The sequence below is a fragment of the Erinaceus europaeus genome, chromosome 17 (genome assembly GCF_950295315.1).
Source record: "Erinaceus europaeus chromosome 17, mEriEur2.1, whole genome shotgun sequence".
In the NCBI taxonomy this organism is placed as follows: domain Eukaryota; kingdom Metazoa; phylum Chordata; class Mammalia; order Eulipotyphla; family Erinaceidae; genus Erinaceus; species Erinaceus europaeus.
The window spans coordinates 4,750,224-4,770,169 of NC_080178.1; the positions used below are offsets into that span (position 1 = coordinate 4,750,224).

A 19,946-nucleotide genomic window follows, 5' to 3' on the forward strand; every position below is an offset into this window, starting at 1 on the left:
GCGTGGAGTGCCTAGGGGGAGAGTCTGCCTGTCCCCAAGGACATCTGCTGCTACTGTTTTCGCAGGCGCTGAGGACTAACCATGGCAGGAGCAGGGCAGCTCCGAGTCCCGTCCTCCTGGACGTCACTGCAATCATGGAAGTTCCATTCATGTGTGGATCACTCTCTGGAGGTGGCCCAAAACATTTGGGGGTTCTGTGTGGCTCTCCATGTCCAGGTGGCTATTGGAGATGCCCTGGATTGCAGGTAACAGGAAGCCGGAACAGGAAAACTAAAGCAGGAGATGGAGGGGAAGGGGGAAACCCTCCCGCATGCTGGAGAGCCTTCCAGGGACCCCGGACAGGAGCCCCCACTCTTGTCTGCCTTGCTCTGCCACCCTCGGCTTGTCAGCTTTTTGTCAAGAAGGAAAGTATTTCCCAGGAGCCTCCTTGCCGGCTGAGAAATGTCTCTAATGTTCACATCATCCACCACCACCATCCCCATCTGCAAAGGGGACATGGGTCTCTGGCAATCGGAAATGGCATTGCCAGGGACTGGGCAACACACACACACACACTGCCCACCACGGGGATTATTCCTGTCCCCTGCTGTCAACTTTCAAAATGGAAGAGAATATCGAACAACTTTTTTCTTAAGGATGACACAGTCAGACATTAAACAACGAAAGAGATTACACATTCACAAAATCTTGAGAGAAAAAAAAAAAAAACAAGGCTCCAATACATTTGAACACCTTGGGCTTCCTTGCTAATTCAAGAAGCAAACATTACACAGACTGAGAACAGCCGGGCGGGCAGCCCAGCTAGCGACACTGAGGCTGTGAACTTGCCCCTTGCTCCTGCACCTCTTCTCCCACCCACCCCCACCTCCTCCTGCTCCACCAGGTCTGCAGGTGTCTATCTTTCTCTCCCCCCTCTCTGTCTTCCCCTCCTCTCTCCATTTCTCTCTGCCCTATCCAACAACAACAATAATAACTACAACAATAAAACAACAAGGGCAACAAAAGGGAATAAATTAAAAAAGAGTTAATGTAATTATAGACCTAGATATTCACAGTCTGTTTCTGGGCTTGAGACAGATCGTAATAATCAGTTTAGCTCATAATGCCATTTCCACTACAACCTCCTATCAATAAGGAAAAGTCCGGAAGTGAATTCATCAAAACATTAACTGACACGGGTTCTCAATGCCCTGGTGATTTCTTACTGCTTCCTAGCAGTATTTTCTGATTTCATCTGAAATTAACAGTCTGAAATTAACAGGCTGGGGAGAGAACTCAGCTGGCAGGGCGCCTACCTTGCCATGCACAGCCCAGACTTGAAGCCCTGACGTCACATGCAAGATGCCACAGCACTGGGGGGAGCTCTGGTGCTCTGCCTCTGACTCCCACCCTCTGAAAAAGTCAAAGCAGTCAAATCAGTCAAATCATACATACATGACACACCACAGACATCACATTAATTAATTAAATGAACAGCCAGCTGAGATTTTTTTTGCCTCCAATTTTTTTATATTTATTTATTTATTTTCCCTTTTGTTGCCCTTGTTTTTTGTTGTTGTTGTAGTTATTACTGTTGTTGTTAATGATGTCGTCGTTGTTGCATAGTACAGAGAGAAACTGAGAGAGGAGGGGAAGACAGAGAGGGGGAGAGAAAGATAGATACGTGCAAACCTGCTTCACCAACCGTGAAGCGACTCCCCTGCAGGTGGGGAGCCGGGGGCTCGAACCGGGATCCTTGCGCTTCGAGCTGTGTGCGCTTAACCCGCTGCACTACCGCCCGACTCCCCCAGCTGAGATTTTTTTGTTTGTTTGTTTGTTTGTTTGTTTTTTTCTCCAGGGTTATTGCTGGGCTCGGTGCCTGCACCATGAATCCACCGCTCCTGGAAGCCATTTTTCCCCCTTTTTGTTGCCCGAGTTGTTGCAGCCTCGTTGCGGTCATTATTGCCATTGTTGATGTTGCTTTGTTGTTGGATAGGACAGAGAGAAATGGAGAGAGGAGGGGAAGACAGAGAGAGAGGGGAGAGAAAGATAGACACCTGCAGACCTGCTTTACCGCCCGTGAAGCGACTCCCCTGCAGGTGGGGAGCCGGGGGCTCGAACCGGGATCCTTACGCCAGTCCCTGCACTTTGCGCCACCTGCGCTTAACCCACTGCGCCACCGCCCGACTCCCCCAGCTGAGACTTTTATATCACCTTATTCAGTTTATTTGAGTACCCCAGAGGTACCTCAGTGGCAGAGCACAGGACTTGCAAGCTCAAGGTTCCGAGTTCAGCCCCCGTCATTGCATCTGTCAGAGTGATGCTCTGGTTCTGTCTCTCTGGTGATGGGCGATGTCCAGTGTTTTGATGGCTTTCTACCTCTGTCTCTTTCTATCTGGAACAACAACAACAAAAATGTTGACCTGGGGCAGTGAAGTCCCAGTGATGACAAGAATAAATAAATAAGGGAAACAGAAAACTGGTTGTGGAACGACTTTCACGCTTAAGGCCCAGAGTTCTCAAGTTCAGTCCCCAGTACCACCTTAAGCCAGAGCCGAGCAGTGCGCTAGTTAAAAAACAATAGGGGGCCGGGCGGTAGTGTAGCGGGTTAAGTGCACATGGCGCAAAGCACAAAGACCGGCTTTGTGCTTGAGGATCTAGGTTTGAGCCCCCGGCTCCCCACCTGCAGGGGGTCGCTTCACAGGCAGTGAAGCAGGTCTACAGGTGTCTGTCTTTCTTTTTCTTATTATTTATTCCCTTTTGTTGCCCTTGTTGTTTTATTGTTGTAGTTATTATTGTTGTTGTCGTTGTTGGATAGGACAGAGAGAAATGGAGAGAGGAGGGGAAGACAGAGAGGAGGAGAGAAAGATAGACACCTGCAGACCTGCTTCACCGCCTGTGAAGCGACTCCCCTGCAGGTGGGGAGCCGGGGTTCGAACCGGGATCCTTACGCCGGTCCTTGTGCTTTGCGCCACCTGCGCTTAACCCGCTGCGCTACAGCCCAACTCCCTACAGGTGTCTTTCTCTCCCCCTCTCTGTCTTCCCCTCCTCTCTCCATTTCTCTCTGTCCTGTCCAACAATGACATCAGTGACAACAACAATAATAACAAGAACGATGATAAACAACAAGGGCAACAAAATGGAAAAAAATGGCCTCTAGAAGCAGTGCATTCGTAGTGCAGGCACCGAGCCCATCAATTACCCTGGAGGCAAAAATAAGTCAATTAATTAATTAAACAAAAATAATAATAAATTTAAAGCAGCCTACACAAGGAGAGACAATTCAGCTGGCAGAGTGCAGACTTGCCTGAGACCCTGCTTTGACCCTCAGTGCTGTGCGTGACAGAGTTCTGTTCCGGCTTCCCTTTCTCTTCCTCAATCTTTTTTCTTGTTTAACACTTGGTAGAGAGCAAACATTATCATGGGCGCAGCCTGGGCTCAAGCCCCACCTACCCCACCCCCCTGCAGTGTGGTGGAGCAGCGCTGTGGGGTCTGTCCCTTCTCTCAATCTCTCTCTCTCTCTCTCTCTGTCAAAACAGAAAAATGATCATGGGAACAGTGAAGTCATGCAGGCACCAAGTCCCAGTGATAATCCTGGTGGAAAAAAAATAAAACAAAACAAATAAACACCAGTCATCTAGGACTAGAATGAGTTGGGTAAGAGCCCCTATAAGAGTGAGGAGGCGGGGAAGGAAGTCTGGAGCCGACTGGCCCCCAATTCAGTGTACTCCTTGTCCCTTAACCAGAGGGGAAGACTCAAGGCCTGCCAGGCGAGGCTGGGCAGCCCCTACACTCTGGGAGGCTCAGAGAATTTCTTGCTTTGATTCTTTGAAAATATAGTTTATTGGGGGTCGGGCGGTAGTGCAGCGGGTTAAGCGCACGTGGTGCAAAGCGCAAGGACCGCCGTAAGGATCCCAGGTCGAGCCCCCGGCTCCCCACCTGCAGGGGAGTCGCTTCGCAAGCGGTGAAGCAGGTCTGCAGGTGTCTATCATTCTCTCCCCCTCTCTGTCTTCCCCTCCTCTCTCCATTTCTCTCTATCCTATCCAACAACAATGACATCAATAACAACAATAATAACCACAACAACGGCAACAAAAGGGGGGGTGGTGGAATCACCTCCAGGAGCAGTGGATTCGTGGTGCAGGCACCGAGCCCCAGCAATAACCCTGGAGGCAAGAAAAAAATATATATAGTTTATTTATTAACATAAGATGGGAATACGGGGCAGGGACCAGAACATCACTGGCACAGGTGATGCTGGGGACGGAACCCAGGCCCTCACGCTTCCAAGTTCTGAGCCCTATTCAGTCCACCGCCTCCCGGGCTTGCAGTGGGTTTTGTTGCTGTTGCTGGAAGACAGGCTGCCGACGCCGTAGTCATTCCCATGTGGTGCTGGGGCTCAAACCAGGGACATTTGCACCGTGATGCTGTGTCCTGCCTGGCCACAATACCTGGTGACTGAATGACCATGCTTTGCCCTCTGTCCTTTCTCCAGGTCAGCCTAACCAGGCCTCTAGGTACGGCCTCCTCCAGGAAGACCTCCGAACCAGAGGAAGACCCCGGCTTTGGGCAGCGGACCTGGAGGGAGGCCCAGCAGCGGGCCTGGAGAGTCACCTGCACTACAGGAATAAATGGCCCTGACCCGGGTCACGGCCACCGCCCCCAGCAGGCCCTCAGAAGGCTCCACTGGCTGAGAAGGGTCTGCACCTGCCTACCGATCAGCCCCCAAATCAGGTCCACCTGACCGCTCCCGAAAGGCCCACCCCTCTCAGCCCTCCACCCAATCAGCATCCAGAGCGGTGCCACCAAAGCCCAGCCAGTCAGCATAGGGCATTTCTGGCCACGATGGGCACGTGACGTTGTGGATCCAATCAGAGCACTGCTAGCGATTCCCCATAGTAAATGCTGAGCCAGGTGTCAAGTGAGACTTCACAGCAGGCTTCTGTCTGAGTCAAGGTGCATGTGCCCTAGACTGCGACACCACCAGGAAAACAAAGTCAGGAGACACTGCGGGGGCTGAGTCCTGAGCAGGTGCTCGCGCCTGGATCAATCCTTGTCTGAAACTGTCCCTTGGGCTGTGTTGTTACAAGAGGAACGAGTCCTGTTTTGGAGTTGGAGACAACGCACTGGGAAGGAGCCATGCCTTTCCATAAGCTGTGGTCTAGGTTCGAACCCTGGCACCCTTTGGGAGGTATAACGGTGACTCTCCTTTATCTCTGAATTAAAAGCAGTCCGAAGTGGTGGGATCTGGCGTGCACCAGGCCTCGCCCCCACCACCAATCACCACCATCATCCTGTTTACATTGCGTTTTCTGCCTCTTGCAAGAGAATCCTAAACACGAGTGGCAGAACTCGGAACTGTCACACCCCAGATGCTTGCTCGACCCTCTTGCCACCACCAAAGGCCGAGAACCACCAGCTCCACCTTCTTCCTACGGGGCTACCCTGTGGTCCCTCCTCTCTGAGGCTCCAGACCACATCCGGCGCCACCCGCCCCCATCCCTACCCCCACGGAGATGCCACACGCAGCACTGGGTGGACTTTTATTTTAAAGTCAAAGGCACAGCCTGGATGGGTGGAGGCAGTGGCCGCGGATGCCCAGCCCAGACCTCCAAGGCTTCCCCCTACATACCCAGCCAGGGGTGACCGTGCCAAAGCCCAAAGCGCAGGGGGCGGGTTCGAGGGGGGTTCTCGCTCCTTGTAGGGGAGGGCCCACCTCCTTCCGTAGCCCCCAAAGGGGAGAAGGAGGCGACAAAGAGAACAAGGAATGCTTCAGGGGGGTCCTCAGGGTCTCTCCCAGAACCCCCCTCGACACAGGTCTTTGGTGGACGAAATTGCACAGACGATCCATAAAGTGACAGCTCAGGGGTGGCCCCCTCCGCAGATCGGTGCCCCGGGGGAGCGCAGAGGAGAGGTCCCCATTTCTCCCGGTAGCGAGGGTTCAGTGCTCAGAAGTGGGAGGGGAAAGGGCCCTTCCTGCTGGAGCAGCCCAGAAGTGACTTCCTGATGGTGTCTGGCCATAGCCCCGTCCTCCCTCCACCGCTAATTCTATCCAGTAAGACATTAAAAAATTCTCTGCTTATAAAAATACTTCTGTCTGGGGGCAGGGCGGGGCGGGGCGGGGAGGAAGGGGGTCCCAGGCGGGGTCCCAGCCCCTCCGCGCGGGCTAGGAGGGCGGCAGGGGCCCGTTGGCGCGGCGGGGGGCTGCCTTGGCGGTGGGCGCCCGGGCCGGGGCGGTGGGTGCGGGGGACAGGCGGCGGGAGGTGGCGGCGCTCCGCAGCTTGAGCTTCCGCCGCTTAGCCAGCGGCGCGTTCTCCACGCTCTTCAGGAAGAAGCCCTCGCGCTTGCCGCGGTTAAACGCCTGCGGGGAAAGGGTTAAGTGAAGGGGGGAGGGATCCCCGTCTCGCCTTTCGGACCCCAGCTCGGGACCCCACTCCGGACGCGCCCCTCCCATTACACTAGGTCAAGGACACCGACTAGGTCCTCGGCCTCCAGACGCGGGTAAGGTGGGAGCCCGACGGGCCAGAAGCCTGGACTCACCATCAAGGTTTGCAAGCCCCCTCCACCCTCTAGGCCCCGCCCACCCCAGGGAGCCTCTTCTCCCCAGGCCCCGCCCCCCCGAAATCCTGCCCATTTCTCCTGAAGCCCCGCCTGTCCACTGATAACCCGCCCCCTGGAAGCCCCGCCTTCTCACAAGACCCGACCGACGCATACAGAAGCCCCGCTCCTCTCCTGGATTCTGTCAACCCTTTCTTTACAAACCCCATCTCCTCCCCAAGACTCCGCCTATCCCTAAACCCAGCCTCCAAAAGCCTCGCCCCCCCCAACCAGAAGACCCGCCCTCCCAGAGACTCCGCCCATCCCCTGGGGCCCCGCCCCCTGCAAGTGGAAATCCCGCCCCTCGGCCCCGCCCCTCACCATGAAGGTGACATTAAGCCCAGAGCGCACTGCCGGCCCGGACGACTCCAGCACATCGGGCGTCCGCAGGGGCGGCGAAGAGCGAGCACTGCCGTCCTGCAGCCACGAGCTGCCCCGCAGCCCTTCCAGCTTCAGCCGCTTGGCGGGGTCCACGGTCAGGAGTCCTGGAGGGGGGGGCGGGGGGGAGCGTTGGGGAGGGGCTCCACGTGGGAGCTGAGCCCCAGGGAGACTCCACACAAGCCCCACTCACCTCCTGCTCCCAGTCCCCGTCTCCTGAGACTTCATCACCTCCCTTACCCCACCCGCAACCTGTGACCTCCAGCAGCGCACCTCGGACCAGCTCCTTGGCTTCCTCGGACACGCCCTGCCAGGCCTCCCCGTCCAGGGAGAAGCGCCCCTCGCGGATCTTGCACATGATCTCGGCCGCCTGGCTCTGCCCTCCTTGGCCTGAGGCCCCCTGGAAGGGGACCTGCCCTGACAGCATCATGTACTGCGGGTTGGGGGTGGTGCGGGGGAGTGAGACCGGCCGGGGCCACCAGCAAGGAGCTGACCTCTAAGCCTAGACCCCTGCAGCGCTGGTGCCACCCATATACCAGGAGTCGCCCTATTAGTTGACCACCCTGCCCCCCCCCCATCAGGCACACCTCGGCCCCAGGTTGGGGGAGGAGCGTCTCCTCGGGGCTCGTGACATACCAGAATGACTCCCAGGCTCCACAGGTCGCAGGACTCGTCATAGCCCTGCTGCGCCAGCAGCTCCGGGGCCGCGTACTGCAGCGTGAAGCAGGGCGTCTGCATTGGCTCCGCAGGGCTCTGCGGGCGCAGCCGCGCGAACCCGAAGTCGATAATTTTCACCGGGGCTCCGGGCGTGTCATCCGCGTACAGGATATTCTGTGGGGCGACTGCTGGTCAGTGCCAGGCACGGGGTCAGTGCCACCTAGCGTTCCCCACCCGGCAGGCCCAGCGCCCACCTCGGGCTTGAGGTCCCTGTGCACCACGCCCGCCTCTTCGTGCATGAAGCTCACGGCCGACACGAGGCTGCGTAGGATCTGGCTCGCTTCTGACTCGCTGAAGTGCCGCTTCTTGCGGATGTGCTCCAGCAGCTCCCCGCCCTGCAGCAGCTCCAGGACCAGGTAAGTGTGCAGCTGCGGTGGGGCAGAGGGCCTTTATCACTGCCACCTGCGCTGCCAGGCCCACCCAACCGGCGGACCTACCCAGGCCCTGCCCTCACCAAGCCCCGCCCCATTACACCAGACTCCGCCCCATCGGACTTCAGTCCTCAAGCCCCGCCCCTTTACACCATCAGGCCCCGCCCCATTTCCGCGGTTCCGTTCTTGATCCCGCCCACTGGCCGCCTTAAAACCCGCCTCCATGAATACCCCCTCACCTCCCCCCCAGCCCTACTCAAAACCCGGTCCCTCGGCCGTCCTCAATGTCCCCTTCCAATTCTCAAGCCCACCTCCCCCCAGACGCCACCTGTCTGAGTCTCCAGGTCCCACCTATGTCCACGTGCCCGAAGCTCAGCCCCCTCCTCCAAGGCTCTCCCAAACCCTTCCTCCTGTTCCCCCAATGCCCCGACGAGCCCCTGCTTGTGCCCAGGGGAGCGTCACCTGGTCGTGATGCACTTCGTGCAGCTTCACCACGTTGGGGTGCGACTGGCACAGCCGCAGGGCGGCCACCTCGCGCTGCGTGTTCGCCTCTAGCCTGGGGGGGACAAGGGAGGGGTAGTCAGGATAGCCGCCTACCGGACACGCCCCTTCACGACCCAGTTCAGGCGAGTGCGGTCACGCCCCCTTTCTAGACTCCCCTCACTCGGGAGCACGGATACGCCCACCGCCCCAGACACAGCAAGGTTAAGCTCCCCCCAGGGAGCGGCTCCTGGTTCGTGGGGCCACGCCCTTTCCAGGCCACGCCCCGTGCGCCGCGCGGCCACGCCCCCTCCTCCAGCCCACCTGCGGCTGAGGATCTTGACCGCGAACTCCTGGCCGCTCTGGCGCAGGCGGCAGCGCCTACACACCGAGAAGCTGCCCTGGCCCAGGGCGGGCTCCCGCAGGTCCAGCTCGTACTGCTGGAAGAAGGGCGAGTCCTGGGGGTGGACGGGGCGCATTAGAGGTCCCACATGAGAGCCTGGGGGCCAGTCCACAGCCCACCTGGGGCCCAGACCTCAGCAAGGTCACACCACAGGCCGGGAGTCCCCAATGCCAACACCCTCGGGCCGGTCTCCCCGCCCTGGCAGAGCCCACCTGCATCATGGCGCTCCTCGCCACCGCTGCCCGGCCTGGCCGGTCTCCAGTGCCTGGGGCCCCCAACACGTCGGTCATCACAGCATTGTTGTGGTCAAACAGGATGGAGGGCGCCACGAAGGAGTATCCCTGGGGTGGGGGGGTCAGGGCGCATGGGCCTCCAGGGACTGGAGGAGCCCTGAGGGTCTCTGAAGCACCCCAACCTGGCTGGGAAGTGGGGTGCTAGATGGGGCAGGGGGGGCATGGGATGTAAGGACAGGTATCCTGTTCTGTGGCCAATTGGTACTGTGTCTGTCCCTCCAAAAGCCCCTGGCCCCACCCCTCCAAGTGCCAGCGGGCACAAGAGTAACCCAGAAAGTGATGCACAAACTAGGACACACACACGCACACACTGGATCAAAAAGGCTCCGAGTCCTGACAATGCAAGGGTAATTCAGACCTTGTGTCTGTTTCTAAAAATGTAGCCCCACTGTGAGCAAGCACACTCCACATGGTGGGACTTGTGCAGGTTGGCTGGCAAGGTCCCAGCGCCCAGCTTAGTGCCTGACACACAGTAGGCACTTAATACATCCTGGAAGGACTGAGCAGGTTGTCAGATTAAGTCATGGCGTGTTTTTCTAGGTTTCTCTATACAAAAAACTTGTGTCATGATTTTCCACCCCACTATTTTGAGAGAGAAGTCAGAGAACCACTCTGGCAGGGGCAGTGCCGGGGACCAAACCCTGGGCCTCAGGTCTGCGAGTCTTAGCACTGAGCCATTATCTGGGGCCACTCACTCACTCATCTTTCTGAATCCTGAAGTGGGTGAATAAAAGGAAACACCTATCTGGTTAAGCGCACACTTCACAATGCACAAGGCTGCAGGTTCAAGCCTCTGGTCCCCACCTGCAGAGGGGAAGCTTCACATGCTGAAAGCAGCGCTGCAGGTGTCTGTCTCCCTCTCTACACGCCCCCTCGATTTCTCTGTATCCAATAAAAAAAAAATTCAGAAGGAAGAGTTTTTTTCATTAGGACTGTGAGGATGGAGGGGCAGTCAAGCACGAAGTCACTTGAAAGAGCTTTTGGGGGCATGGGGGGGTCCTTCCATATTCGATATTGCTCGACTCATATGTATGGGCTACATGGCATGGAAAAGCACAGAGTGAGGTCCTGAGTCCAATCCCTGGCACCACACATGCCAGTGTAAATGCTCTAATTTTCTCTGTCACTAATAAAAAAATAAAGTAATTAAAAATCGAGATTGTCTTCAAAAAAAGAAGCTACATGCACAGACCCTGCTCTCTGGGGGCTTCCAGACCAGGGGGGACCCAAATGCAGTATCAGTTCAGAATTAGGTGCCCCCCACCAAAGACTGACACACAAGGAGAGGAGGCCAGAACTAGGGGAGCAGGGACAGCAGTGGACAAGTGGGCAGGAGAGGAGAAAGAGAGAGTTCACTGGGCGGGCAACCATGGGGAGGGCATGCCCAGTGGGAGGTGCTACCATGTCAAGGTACTGTGGTGGTCCGGGAGGTGGCGCAGTGGATAAAACATTGGGTCTCCCCAGCAGGAGGTCCTGAGTTCAATCCCCGGCAGCACATGTACCAGAGTGATGTCTGGTTCTCTCTCTCCTATCCCTCTCGTTAATAAAATATTTTTTCTAAAAAACAAAAAAAAGGTACTATGGCATGTTCTGGAACCTCTGGGCAGCCCAGTGCTACAGGAGAACCACAGTCCAGTACTGAGGGCAGCGTGCCCAGCAAGGACCACTTGCCTGGCAGATCACACCTTTTCTTATTTTCCCTTTTGTTGGCCTTGTTTTTTATTGTTATTGATGTCATCATCGTTGAATAGGACAGAGAAATGGAGAGAGGAGGGGAAGAGAAAGACACCTGCAGACCTGCTTCATCGCCTGTGAAGTGACTCCCCTGCAGGTGGGGAGCTGGGGTCTCGAACCAGGATCCCTACGCCGGTCCTTGCGCTTTGCACCATGTGTGCTTAACCCACTGTGCTACCACCCAACTCCCCGGAATCCCTTATTTTTATTGCCACCAAGGTTATCACAAGAGCTTGGTGTAGACACTGAATCCGCTGCTTTGAGTGGCCATTTATCCCTTTTTTTTTTCTCAGAGAGACATGGGTGGGGGGAGATAGCGAGAGAGAAAGACAGACACCTGCAGTGCCGCTTCACCTCTTATGAAGTGTCCCCCTTGCAAGTACGGAGTGGAGGCTTGAACCCAGGTCCTTGCACAAGGTGATATGCATGCTCAACTGCCAGCCCCAGACCTAGGCTTTTCTAGAAGTGGGTGAAGATGAAGAGCTGCCAAGGGACATGCAAAGCCACAAAATAAGAATCTCCGGGTCCGTGTCCCTGTCCTGGTGGTCTCTCTGACAGACACGGGGGGGGGGGGGGGGCTCTATCAGAACATGAGGCTTGGCCGGGCTACTGGGCCGGGCTGGTGGGCTGTCACTCACCTGGAAGACACGCGGGTCCCCAGATGGGGGGCTGCCTGCGGGCGAGTACACAGGCTCCAGGCAAGTAAACTCTTCTGCAAAGTTGCCCACATCCAGCTCCGAGCGGATCTGGGGTCGAAAAGGGGCAGGGATCTTCCTGGCAGCCAGGGCGGCCCAATCCAGACCCTGGAGAGCAGGAGGGAGGAAGCAAGTGTCGAGGGCAGGCCCAGGACGCCGGCCCAGCACAAACCACCTTCAGTGGGCGACTCCTGCATGGAGCAAGCCTCCACCTGGCATTTGGGGTGGGGAGCTGTTCTTCCTGACACCCCAGCTTCTACGTCTCCTGCTCTGGGCACACGATCCCCGCCTTCCTTGGAAAACCACCCCTCCGCAGGCTTCTGATCAAACTAGTGTGTAAAATAAACTCATCAACTGGGAGTCAGGCGGTAGCACAGGTTGCACGAAGCACAAAGACCAGCGTAAGGATCCCAGTTCAAGCCCCCGGCGCCCCACCTGTAAGGGAGTCGCTTCACAAGCAGTGAAACAGGTCTGGAGGTGTCTATCTTTCTCTCCCCCTCTCTGTCTTCCCCTCCTCTCTCCATTTCTCTCTGTCCTATCCAACAACAATGACATAAATCATAACTACAACAATAAAACAACAATGGGGGGCAACAAAAGGGAATAAAGAATAAATATTTAATAAATAAATAAAAACATCAATTTCCCCTCCTGGATTTTAATTTGGGGAGATGTGGGCTTGACACTGTTGAGGGACATACACCCCCACCCCTTGTTCTTTTTGTTTTAATGTAATTTATTGGATAGAGACAGCCAGAAATCAAGAGGAGCTAACAGAGGGAGGGAGGGAAAGAGAGAGAAACCTTCAGCACTGCTTCACCACTTGCAAAGTTTTCCCCCTGCAGGTGGGGCATCCCTTGGTCTAATGCTGATGTCCCCATGCAGAAAAGCAGAGCCAAGCGACAGAAACGCCCCTAAGAACACTGAGTCGGCACCTGGATGCACCCTTTCCTGAAGCTGGCTTCATCTTTCCTTGGATGCTTTACTTATGAAAGCTAGAACATGTCCATTTGTGTTTGAGTGTAGCAGGGCCTGTTCCTCAGCTGCTCAACATCCATTCTCCCTGTGTCCCTTAGCTGCTGCTTCCCCAAGTCCCATCACCCTGTTTTCAGTCTAGGGAGTAGCAGACACAACAAAAGCACCACATTTTACAGAGTTCTTTGCAGTTAGTTAGGGGTGGCTGATTACTGTGCCCAGACTGAGAGGCAGGAAGCCAAGGAAAGGCCCTCAGAAGGAAAGCTAGTGTCCTTTTTCTCCTTCCCACACTGCTTCCAACCTGCCGTGGCCCAGGAGGTGGTGTGGTGGACAAAGTGTGGACTCTCAAGCACGAGGGCCCAAGTTGGATACCCAGGGTCACGTGTACCAGAGTGATGCTCTGGCATCCTCCCCTGCTCCTCTTCCCCTCTTGTTAATAAACACTTTTTCCTCCTTTTTAAAAATTGTTTAAATTATCTTTATTTATTTATTGGATAGAGACAGCCAGAAATTGAGAGAAAGGGGGAGACAGAGAGGGAGAGAGACAGACAGCTGCAGCCCTGCTTCACCACTTGTGAGGCTTTCCTCCTGCAAGGTGGGGACTAGGGGCTAGAACCTGGGTCCTTGTGCACTGTAATATGTGCACTCAACCAGGTGCACCACCACCCAGCCCCATTACTTTTTTCTTTACCAGAGCACTGCATAAGCTCTGGCTTCTGATGCTATCTCCCTGATCCTTACATAATTTCTTTTTTCTTTCTTTCATTTGACAGGAGAGAGAGAAACTGAAAGAGGAGGGGGAGACAAAAAGGAGAGAGAGGGGGCTGGGCGGTAACCCAGCGGGTTAAGCGCACATGGCTGCAAATTGGGTTAAGCGCACCCGGCTCCAGCCCGGGTTAAGCGCACATGGCTGCAAAGCGGGTTAAGCGCACCTGGCTCCAGCCCGGGCTCCCCACCTGCAGGGGAGTCGCTTGAAGCGGTGAAGCAGGTCTGCAGGTGTCTGTCTTTCTCTCCCCCTCTCTGTCTTCCCCTCCTCTCTCCATTTCTCTCTGTCCTATCCAGCAACAACAACAGCTATAATAACAACCACCACAGGGGCAACAAGAGCAACAGAATGGCAAAAATAGCCTCCAGGAGCAGTGGATTCGGACTGCAAGCACCGAGCCCCAGTGATAACCCTGGAGGCAAGAGAGAGACCTGCAGCCCTGCTTAACCACTCATGAAGCTTCCCCTGCTGCAGGTGGGGAGCAGGGGTTTGAACCCGGATCCTTGTGTAAGATAAGTGTGTGTTCAATCAGGTACATCACTTTCCAACCCCCCTCTCCTGTTTCTAAATAAAGTGAAACGGAGGGAATCTTGGCCCATCCTTCTGCTGCTCCCCCTGCCCCCCCGGGCAGCTGTCTAAGACCACAGAGTGTTGGGGACGTAGCCAAAGGCATCACCTGAAAAAAGGGGTGGCTCTTCACTTCCTGCGCCCCCTGGGGCCCCGCGCCCAGCCGCTTCCGGGGGTCCTTGCACAGCAGCCTCTGCAGCAGGTCCTGCGCCACGGGCCCGATCCGAGGGGGGAAGGGAGGGGAGCACTTCAGGATCCGTCTGGGAGGATGGTGCGGGGCGTCAGGGGCAGCCAGCCCCTCCCCGCATCCCCGCCCGTCCCCCCGCCCCCTGCACAGCTCACCGGGACACCTCGGCCTGCGTGTTCCTCTCGCCCTCCAGCGTGAAGGGGGAAGCCCCGGTCAGCAGTTCAAAGAGGAGGATGCCCAGGCTCCACCAGTCCACCGCCTGCCGGGAAGAGCCAGCTGAGCCCCGGCCCCACCCCAGCCCACACGGCCCGGCCCCCACCCCTGCCGTCCCCCAGGCCACCTTGCCGTGCCCCGACTTGCTGCGGATGATCTCTGGGGCCATGTACTCGATGGTGCCGCAGAAGGAGAAGGTCCGGTCTTTCTGGGGGGAGGGGAAGAGGAGGCGTCGGTGTCCCCTGGCACTGCCCCGGGGGCCGGGCACAGCCCACACCTGCTCACCTCCTCCGTGAGGAACTCCTTGCTGAGCCCGAAGTCCGTGAGCACCACGTGGCCCTCGGCGTCCAGCAGCACGTTTTCCAGCTTCAGGTCCCGGTAGATGATGCCCAGCTGGCAGGAGCACGAGAGCATGAGGACAAGGGTTGCCCCACCCCCATAAGGGAACCCCAGTACAGGAATGGGCCTGGGGGGACAAGGCCCTGAGGTGGGGAAACAGGGAAAGAGCTGCTGGGGGTGGCAGGGTGAACGGGGACAAGGACTTGTATCTGTGGGGCCCGGGGTTCAAGTCTCGGCGCTGCATTGAAAAAAATCATTTTGGAACTAGGAGAAGGTTTCAGGGGACAGAGCAAAGGACTTGCATGTCTCCCAGCGGGGTCTGATCCCAGCATCACCTGTACCAGACACGTGCATTCTGGCTCCTCTTTAATAAGATGGGCAAGTCACTCTCTTACTATTTTAAATATTTACTTAACTGATTGATTGGTTTACATATTAATGAGAGAGAGAACCAGAGCTGGGATTCAAACTCACGACAGTCTACATGAGAGTCCAGTGCTTTACCCACTATGCCACCTCCCTGGCCACTATTTTATTTATTTTAATGAAAGAGAAAAAGACTACAGAGAGAGAGATCAGAGCACTGCTCAGCTCTGGTTAGTGGTGGACCTGGGGCTTCAGAGCCTCAGGCAGGATAGTCTTTGCGTCACCATTATGCTGTCTCCCCAGCCCTGAGTAAGTCACTGTTAAAATGTGTAAAAAAAAAACAAAAAAACTTAAGTATGGTGGGTGCTCAATGGGAGGGCACCTGGCCTGCGGCGATCCAGACTGGGGTTCGAGCACGGCCCCCACCACAAAGGGGAGCTACAGGGCCATGGTGTCTTTCTCTAACTCTGCTCCCCTACCCTCTACCCCCTTTTTTTTTTTTAACCAGAGCCCTGCTCAGCTCTGGTTTATGGTGGTGCAGGGGACTGAACCTGGGACTTCAGAGCCTCAGTCATGAGAGTCTCTGTATAACCATTATGCTATCTACCCTCACCCTTCTCTCTCTCTCTTTCTATCTGAAGAACTCAGCCTGAAGCAGTGAAGCCCCGGTGATGGGGGGAGAGAGGAAGGAAGGAAGTGGTGACCCAGAAGGTGACATGGCAGATAGAGATTTGCCTGTCTGAGGCCCTGAGTTTGATCCCCAGCATTGCATCTATCAGAGTGATGCTCTGGCTCACTCTCATACCAGTAACTATATTAATGAGTCTTTTAGAAAAAATAATAAAACAGGGCTGAAGAAAACATCATAATGGTTCTGAAAAAGACTCTTATGCCTGGGGGCCCAGCAGTAGCACAGTGAATTAAGTGCACATGGCACAAAGCCCAAGAACAGGCACAAGGATCCCAGCTCAAGCCCCCGGCTCCCCACCTGCAGCGGAGTTGCTTCACAAGTGCTGAAGCAAGTCTGCAGGTGTCTGTCTGTCTTCCCCTCTGCTCTCAATTTTTCTCTGTTCTATCCCACAACAACAGCAGCAGTAACAACAATGACAACAAAAATGAGGGGAAAAGATCCTCCAGGAGTAAAAAAAAAAAAAAAAAGAATGAACATTTTAAAAGTAATAATAATAATAAAATAATGTCACATTCTTTAAAAAAAAAAAAAAAAAAGACTCATGCCTGAGGCTCCAAAGCCCAAGGTTCAATGGCCAGGACCACCATAAGCCTGAGCTCAGCAGTGCTCTGGTAAAAAGTAAATAAATAAGTAGGGGGCCAGGCATCGGTGCGCCTGGTTAAGCACACACATAACAGTGTATAACGATCCAGGTTCGAGACCCTGGTCCCCACCTGCAGGGGGCAAGATTCGTAAGTGGTGAAGCTGGGCTGCCTCCAACTGTCTCTCTCCCTCTCTGTCTCTCCCCTTCCCTCTCAACGTCTGCCTCTATCCAAGATAAATAAAACCTATTTTTAAATAGTAAAGTAAATAAACCCAAAGCAGGAAAGGAGGACCCTGTGGGCAGCTTCCGTGGGAGCAGGCCTCGGACAGAGGCGAGTCTGTGGGAAGAAGCCCATTTCAGGAAGGCCTGGGAGCCGAGACTTGAGGGCTCCGTTTGAGGAAGTTTCCCGAAAGAGGAAAGCCCCTCGGAGGAGGCGAGGGGAGGGGAAGGAGACCCCACTGGGCCAGGCGGCCGGCCCCTCGCCCACCTTGTGCAGGTGCTCCAAGGCCAGCACCACCTCGCCGCCGTACACGCGCACCTCGGCCTCCTTGAAGTGCTGGCGCTGGTACAGGTGGGTGAACATCTCGCCGCCGTTCACGTAGTCTGCGGTGGGGGTGCGCGGGGGGAGGTTGGGGAGCAGCCCCTGGGGGCCTCACCTGCGCCCCCCTGCCCCGGGGCGCCCGCCCACCCGGCCTCACCCAGGATGAGGTGCAGCTTGGCGTCCGTCTGGAAGGCGTAGTGCAGGGTGACGAGGAAGGGCGCCTGGCGCACCAGCTCCAGCACCGAGCGCTCGGTGCGCGTGTGCTCCCGCGTCTTGGCCCGCTGCACCAGCGCCGCCTTGCGCAGCACCTTCATAGCGTACAGCTTCCCCGCGTCGTGCCCGCCCGCCTTGCGCACCAGGAACACCTTGCCGTAGGCTGCGGGGGCGGGGCGCGGGACGGCCGGAGGGGGCGTGAGCCGGAGGGGGTGATGCCAGCCTCCCGGGGAGAGGGGGCAGACGAGGGGCGGGGTAGAGCCAGAGGCCAGACAGGGTGCACGCCCCCCACCCCGGGGCGCTCTGCAAAGCTGGGGAGGGGGCGTGCACGAGAGCGGGGTGCAAGTCTGCCCCTCGTGTGCAAACCCACCAGGCCCCGGGAGGGAGGGGGCAGCGTGCGCTTGGACAGAGAGGAGCTCAGTGGGGGGGGGGGGGTGTGCAAGGGGGTGCGAGCCCCCCAGCTGCCGGGGGCAGTGCAGGCAGGAGCCGCGGGCGGGCAGCGCGGAGAAAGGCTGGGGGGCATTCTGGGTGACCCCGAGGGTGCGCTGGGGCAAGGGGGGTCTCACCTCCTGTGCCCAGCACCTTGAGCAGCTCGAAGTTCTCCACGCTCACCTTCTCCTCGTGCCCGGTCAGGTTGGCTGCGGGCACAGGGGGGGCAGTGAGCCCCGCGGCCGTGACCCCCGCACCCCCCACGCCGGGCCTGGCCGGTCAGCCCCGCCGCCCCCTCCCCGGACTCCGCGCCGCCGCCGCACCCTCGGTGATTCGCAGCTCCACCGTGCAGCTCTCGTCCTCGTCCTCGTCCCCCATGGCGGGTCGTGGGCCCCGCGCTCGGCGACGGGCGGCGCCGGTTACATGGCGGCCGGGGCCGGGGCGGGCGCTTCCTGGAGCCGCCTCCGGGGCCCAGGCGGGCGGCGCCGCCCCCCGCTCCCCGCCCCCCGCCCCGCGGCCTGAGTCAGGCGGCTGGAACGTGACGGCGCTGCGCGGGCTGCGGGGAAAGCGGGGCGGCGCGGGGACCCCACAACACGCCTGCGTCCGGCGGGGGGCCCACTCCTCAGCCAGGTGCCTGCCAACCCCTCTTGCAGAAGCCTGTAGTGGTGACATGCCTCGTCCTGCACCCTGGAGGCCTGGAGGGGTGCCCAGGCAGTGGGGCAGGCCTGTAGAGACCCCTCCCTAGGCTGTCAGCCACCCAGGCGGTCCAGTTCCCAGCCCCTAGCGAAAGTGGGACTTTGATAATAAAATAAGATAAACATACTGCCCCCGCCCTGTTTTGACCTCCCCTTTTTTTGTTGTCTTTGGTCACCCCCTGAACTATACCCCCCCACACCACCACCAGAGGCAAACAGCGCTGGCAGCCTAGGAGTCTTTTTTTTTTTTTAATATTTCCTTTTTGTTGCCCTTGTTCTTATTGTTGTTGTAGTTGTTGTTGATGTCGTCGTTGTTGGATAGAACAGAGAGAAATGGAGAGAGGAGGGGAAGACAGAGAGGGGGAGAGAATAACACCTGCAGACCTGCTTCACCGCCTGTGAAGCGACTCCCCTGCAGGTGGGGAGCCGGGGGCTCCAACAGGGATCCTCACGCCGGTCCTTGTGCTTTGCGCTAAGTGCGCTTAATCCACTGTGCTACCGCCCGGCTCTCCTAGGAGTCCTTTTGACCAAAGGGCAACCTTAGGCCACCCAGCCGCCTCGTCCAGCTGCTGCCAGCATGGCTACCGTCCCTTGCCTGTCACTCAGTGTCCCCTCGGCCTGTGTTAGGCAGGCCAGGAGGGACTCTGGGTGCCAGGAGCCACTCAGCCCAGCCCAGTCTGGCTAGCCTTCTCCCGTGGACTTGTGTTCTCAGGGGAAAGCCTGGGAACCCCCTGAATACCTTACAGAGCCCGTCATGGGGTCCCCCTGCCTAGAGCATCCATGAGAGGGGGGGACTGAAGCCAGGCTGCCACCACAGTGTAATAGCACCTCGGTGCCTGCCACCCCACCCAGCCCTCCACCCAGCTAATGCCACACAAGCTCACGTGGTTCTGTCCCTTATCACCCCAAGCCTGGCACAGGGCCAATGCAGAGCCCAGAGAAGGCTTCAGAGGGGTGTCAGAGCCACATGGGGGGAGGGGTGTGGGAAGGCTTTCCAGATCAGGTCCAGAACCCCCCCCCAGCACCTGTCCCCCAGATCTGTTCCCGTCTCTGGCAACCAACAGGGGCCACACACAAGGAGACTGAGGAGGCCTGGGATAGGGATCTCAGCTGCCCAGACCAGTTATGGGGCCATGGGGGACCCATGGCCACCCCAGTATCTTCTGAAGCTCAGGTCAAAAGGGTGAGTTATCCCCAAGGGGGTGCTGCAGGGCCCCCTGAGTCAGCCTGGAGGCCACCCTCCCCGCTTGGTCTCCCCCAGATCAGGCGGCCGCACCTCAGCCCCAGGCAGCCCCACCCAGCCCTGACTCACGTCCTGCCACCCAGCTAATTGCCCCCTTCCTGGGCGTCACCCCAGACCCAGTGTCCCTCCCACCTGTGACCCCTGTGCCAAGCCCTCACTGGGTAACACCAGGGGAGAAGGTGAGGGGTGGAGATTCACTGCCTCAACCCCCAGTGCCCACACCCCATCTTTTCTGGTGCCACAGAGCAAGCCCTGGGTCTATCACTGAGCCACTTTCTCAGCTCAAGCTGGTCTGTTTTGAGAGAGAGCGCGAGTACACAGAGCAAGGCTCCACCATCCATGCTCCTTGCTGCCTCCTGGCGGTGCTAAGGTTCAATCCCAGAGCACCGAGAACGTGAGGCCTAAGCAGTGCAGCTCCGCCTCCCTGGGCCTTCCCTCCCACACCTTAGCATTAAGAAAAGGCTGAGTGGTCCAGGAGGTGGCGCAGTGGG

The 19,946-nt window shown here is 57.4% G+C and overlaps 1 protein-coding gene across 1 annotated transcript; it reads right to left on the reverse strand.

The window, feature by feature from the left end:
* Positions 1 to 5,505: 5,505 nt before the first annotated feature.
* On the reverse strand, positions 5,506 to 18,014 carry RPS6KA4 (ribosomal protein S6 kinase A4). The gene is made up of 17 exons (XM_007518572.2): positions 17,841 to 18,014; positions 17,655 to 17,726; positions 17,033 to 17,251; positions 16,822 to 16,937; positions 14,641 to 14,748; positions 14,483 to 14,563; positions 14,298 to 14,401; positions 14,065 to 14,215; positions 11,591 to 11,755; positions 9,138 to 9,266; positions 8,847 to 8,980; positions 8,505 to 8,598; positions 7,866 to 8,039; positions 7,591 to 7,785; positions 7,228 to 7,387; positions 6,898 to 7,061; positions 5,506 to 6,340 (listed from the first exon to the last, which is right to left on the reverse strand). Exons 1-17 carry the CDS (start codon positions 17,893 to 17,895, stop codon positions 6,146 to 6,148), a joined length of 2,316 nt encoding a protein of 771 aa, XP_007518634.1. The 5' UTR covers positions 17,896 to 18,014; the 3' UTR covers positions 5,506 to 6,145.
* Positions 18,015 to 19,946: the final 1,932 nt, after the last annotated feature.